Raw genomic sequence first — 3,292 nt, forward strand, 5'->3', positions numbered from 1 at the left:
TTCGTCATCGGGGCAACGTCGAAGGACCGTGCGCGCAATCTGAGGAAAATCTTAAATCGGGGTAAGTGCAAGTTTTTCCAAAGAAGATTAGTGTATTTGGGTCACCTGATCAGCGAGGAAGGCATCAAGACAGACCCCGACAAAATAGCGGCAACCCAGGGGCTACATCCCCCGACTAACGTCAAGGAACTTCGCCGCCATCTCGGAATCGCATCTTGGTACAGACGTTTTGTCCAAGACTTTGCCTCCTCGATTTTCTTAAGGCGCGACTTACGTTCGCCCCTGTATTGGCTTGTCCAAATTTTGAGTATAAGTTCCAGCTTCAGACGGACGCCAGCGACAAAGGACGCGGCGGTCCTCACCTAGAACATTGAGGGCGACGAGAACTACTCGGCCACTGAGAAAAAGTGCCTGGAGGGTTATAAGTTCGACTTGATCACAGATCACCTGGCTCTCAAATGGTTTAGTTCCATTAACAATCCCACGGGACGGATAGCCCGGTGGGCATTGGAACTTCAACAGTACCAGTTCGACGTATTTTACTGGAAGGGTAAATACAACGTGGTCGCCGACGCCCTCTCTCGGCAACCACTCGGAAGACTCCAGTTACTTGCGGAACTTAAGTGTCACTGCAAATGGAAACTAAAGATGCAGGAGCAGGTCCGAAGACGTCCCGAGAAATTTCCGGACTACTCCCTGGATAATGGACAGCACTATAGACACATAGGGCATCCCACAGGCGTCAGGGTAGGCAATCCCTGGAAGCTGTGCGTACCCCGAGAACAGCGTCAACGCGTTTTAGAACAATGCCACGACCATCCCTCCGCCGGGCACCTGGGCATCCGGAAGACACTCAGCAGGATCGCCTAACGTTACTTCTGGCTTGGACTTCATCGGAACATACCGTATGTCACAAGCTGTCTGACCTGCCAACAGTACAAGGTTAGTCAGCGTTAATTAGCCGGCAAGATGCTTACTCACCAACCTACGGAGCCGTTCGCGTTCGTCGGAGCCGACTTCGTTGGACCCCTTCCCCGGACCCGGCGGGGAAACACCATGCTCCTAGTTTTCATCGATGTATTCTCCAAGTGGGTAGAGTTTATCCCATTAAAGAAGGCCGCCCAACTGGAGTTCGGATCCCGAGAAAGGATCCTCTCTCGCGTTGGAGCCCCCAGGAGGTTGATTTGCGACAACGGCACGCAATTCACCAGCCGAAGCTTCCGGGCGTACTGCCGGAACAACGGTATTCAACTGGAATACACCGCTCCGGTCTCCCCCAGCAAAATCCGACGGAGCGCCCAACCGTACACTCAAGACAATGATAGCACAATATGTGAATTAGGATCATCGGACATGGGACCAACTACTGTTCGAGATCTCCCTCGCCATAAACACAAACATCTCAGATAGCACGGGGTGTAGTCCGGCTTATCTAGTACAAGGTCGGGAGCCTAGGTTGCCAGGTGGCCTCTTCGATGCGGTCGCATCTGACTTACATGTCTTGCCTTGGGACCCAAGGGAACGAGCCAAAAGGCTTCAGGAAGCGTTCCGCACCGCCATGGAAACCAACCAGAAAGCTTCTCAACAACAAAATCGACACTACAACCTGCGGCGACACGAGTGGCGACCCCAAATAGGTTCACAGGTGCTAGTCCGTCTTCACGATCTGTCCAGGGCCAGCGAGGGCTTTAACGCAAAACTTGCACCGAAGTGCGCGGGTCCGTTTCAGGTGGTGGAATTTCTATCATCGGATGTCGTGCGGAAACAGCAGGAGCGATTCTCAACCCACACTTGATGACGTACCCGATACAACTCTACCAGGGTAGACGTAAGCAGTAACAAGTTACCTTTAAGCAGGAAAAATTTTATCGAATAGGCTAGTTAAAAATAGTTTGATCTTCGCACTCAGGCTAGGCAAGTTAGGTAACTATTTGGACACCTTTCAGAGGCAACCACATTCAACAGATGGACAAGGAACCCGAAGATCCCCATCAAGTGGAGGAAGGGTACCGACCCGTTGACGATCGAGAAGGCTCCGTAACCGGCAGTAGTGGAAAGTCCCAAGGTCACAACTCGGTCTTGTCCACTCACAGCCCGACTCCACCCCCGTTCAGCCCACGGCGAGGCATGGGAACTCCCGAAGGACACTCTGGCCACACTCCTCCGGGCAACACCGACTCCGTGTCGACCCTGGCTAGGTCTCCGGACGCTAGCATTGTGGTCAGCGGTGACGTTTCTGAAGCGTTCGAACCACTTGTCGCCTGGCTCGACTAAAGGTGGACGTCGGAGACGAGCGTTGGACATCGACCACCAACGTCCTGGTGGGCGCATGGCTGCAGGGTCAGGACCGCCACTCTTTTGCCCCTGGACACCTACAGCAATTCCTCTGGGAGGCCCAGTGGAACCCCCCGCGAGACCAACATCCAAAATCTATTTATAACCGGCGGGGAGCAACTCGAAGTACTCCAGGCTCTCAAGAAGGACCGAGCGGAGGACCCAGCTCGGGGTGATTCACACCGGATCGAGGCCCCAGCAGACTGGAGGGTGAACACCCCGGATTGCCGTCTGCCCCCCGCTGTCGTCGCATCCGTCGCCGGCGCGTGCGATATCTTCGCCAAATAAACGGCGCTAAATTTCGCCCACTTCTTTGAGCACCCCGAAGTAAAAAGGTGGTGTGAGCACTCTTAAGGCGCCTCACATCTTCCCCACTTGAATACCCAGCATGACATGATAAGTTTTCCAAATATAGATTTAGGCTTGAAACCTAAGTTATCCTAGTTTCAAATATAAGCGCGCGAGGTTGCCAGTGTTGATCAGCAAGATTGGTCAGCTGGCCAGTCGGGTCGAAAGTCGATAATATCGATAAGTTATTGCAATCACCCGTGAGCATGCGAGCGTGCTGTTAAGCGCAGAGCGTGCTGTTAAAGTAATCGCAATCACCCGTGAACATGCGAGCGTGCTGTTAAGCGCAAAGCGTGCTGATGGCGCGAGCGTGCTGTTAAAGGCAAGATTAGTGCTGATGGCGCGAGCGTGCTGTAAAGAGCAAAACATGCGTGTCGACGTGGAACGGCGATCCGCTGAGATCGCTTTTTTTCATTTGCGGCTGCCGAACAGAACGGACCACCAGGAAAACTCAGCGGAAGGAACCAGCGGACGGCGACATCAGACCAAGCTCCGGAGTAAGAAAAGCAGCAGAGATCACAGACAGACAGTACTGAGTTTCGTAGGTTAGGGAGAATAAAAGAATTAATAAAAGAAGAACAGATTTGTGAAATTAAAACCCCAACGGCTG

General features: G+C 53.0%; 1 protein-coding gene across 1 annotated transcript; it reads left to right on the forward strand.

Annotated features, from left to right (window-relative positions):
* The first annotated feature begins 969 nt into the window (after nucleotides 1-969).
* Nucleotides 970-1,795, forward strand: LOC128265625 (uncharacterized). Its single transcript, XM_053001795.1, has 2 exons — nucleotides 970-1,333; nucleotides 1,407-1,795. The coding sequence occupies exons 1-2, from the start codon at nucleotides 970-972 to the stop codon at nucleotides 1,793-1,795; spliced, it is 753 nt and encodes a 250-aa protein (XP_052857755.1).
* The last annotated feature ends 1,497 nt before the right edge of the window (nucleotides 1,796-3,292 follow it).

The sequence above is a fragment of the Drosophila gunungcola genome, unplaced genomic scaffold, assembly GCF_025200985.1.
Source record: "Drosophila gunungcola strain Sukarami unplaced genomic scaffold, Dgunungcola_SK_2 000141F, whole genome shotgun sequence".
Taxonomy (NCBI): Eukaryota; Metazoa; Arthropoda; class Insecta; order Diptera; family Drosophilidae; genus Drosophila; species Drosophila gunungcola.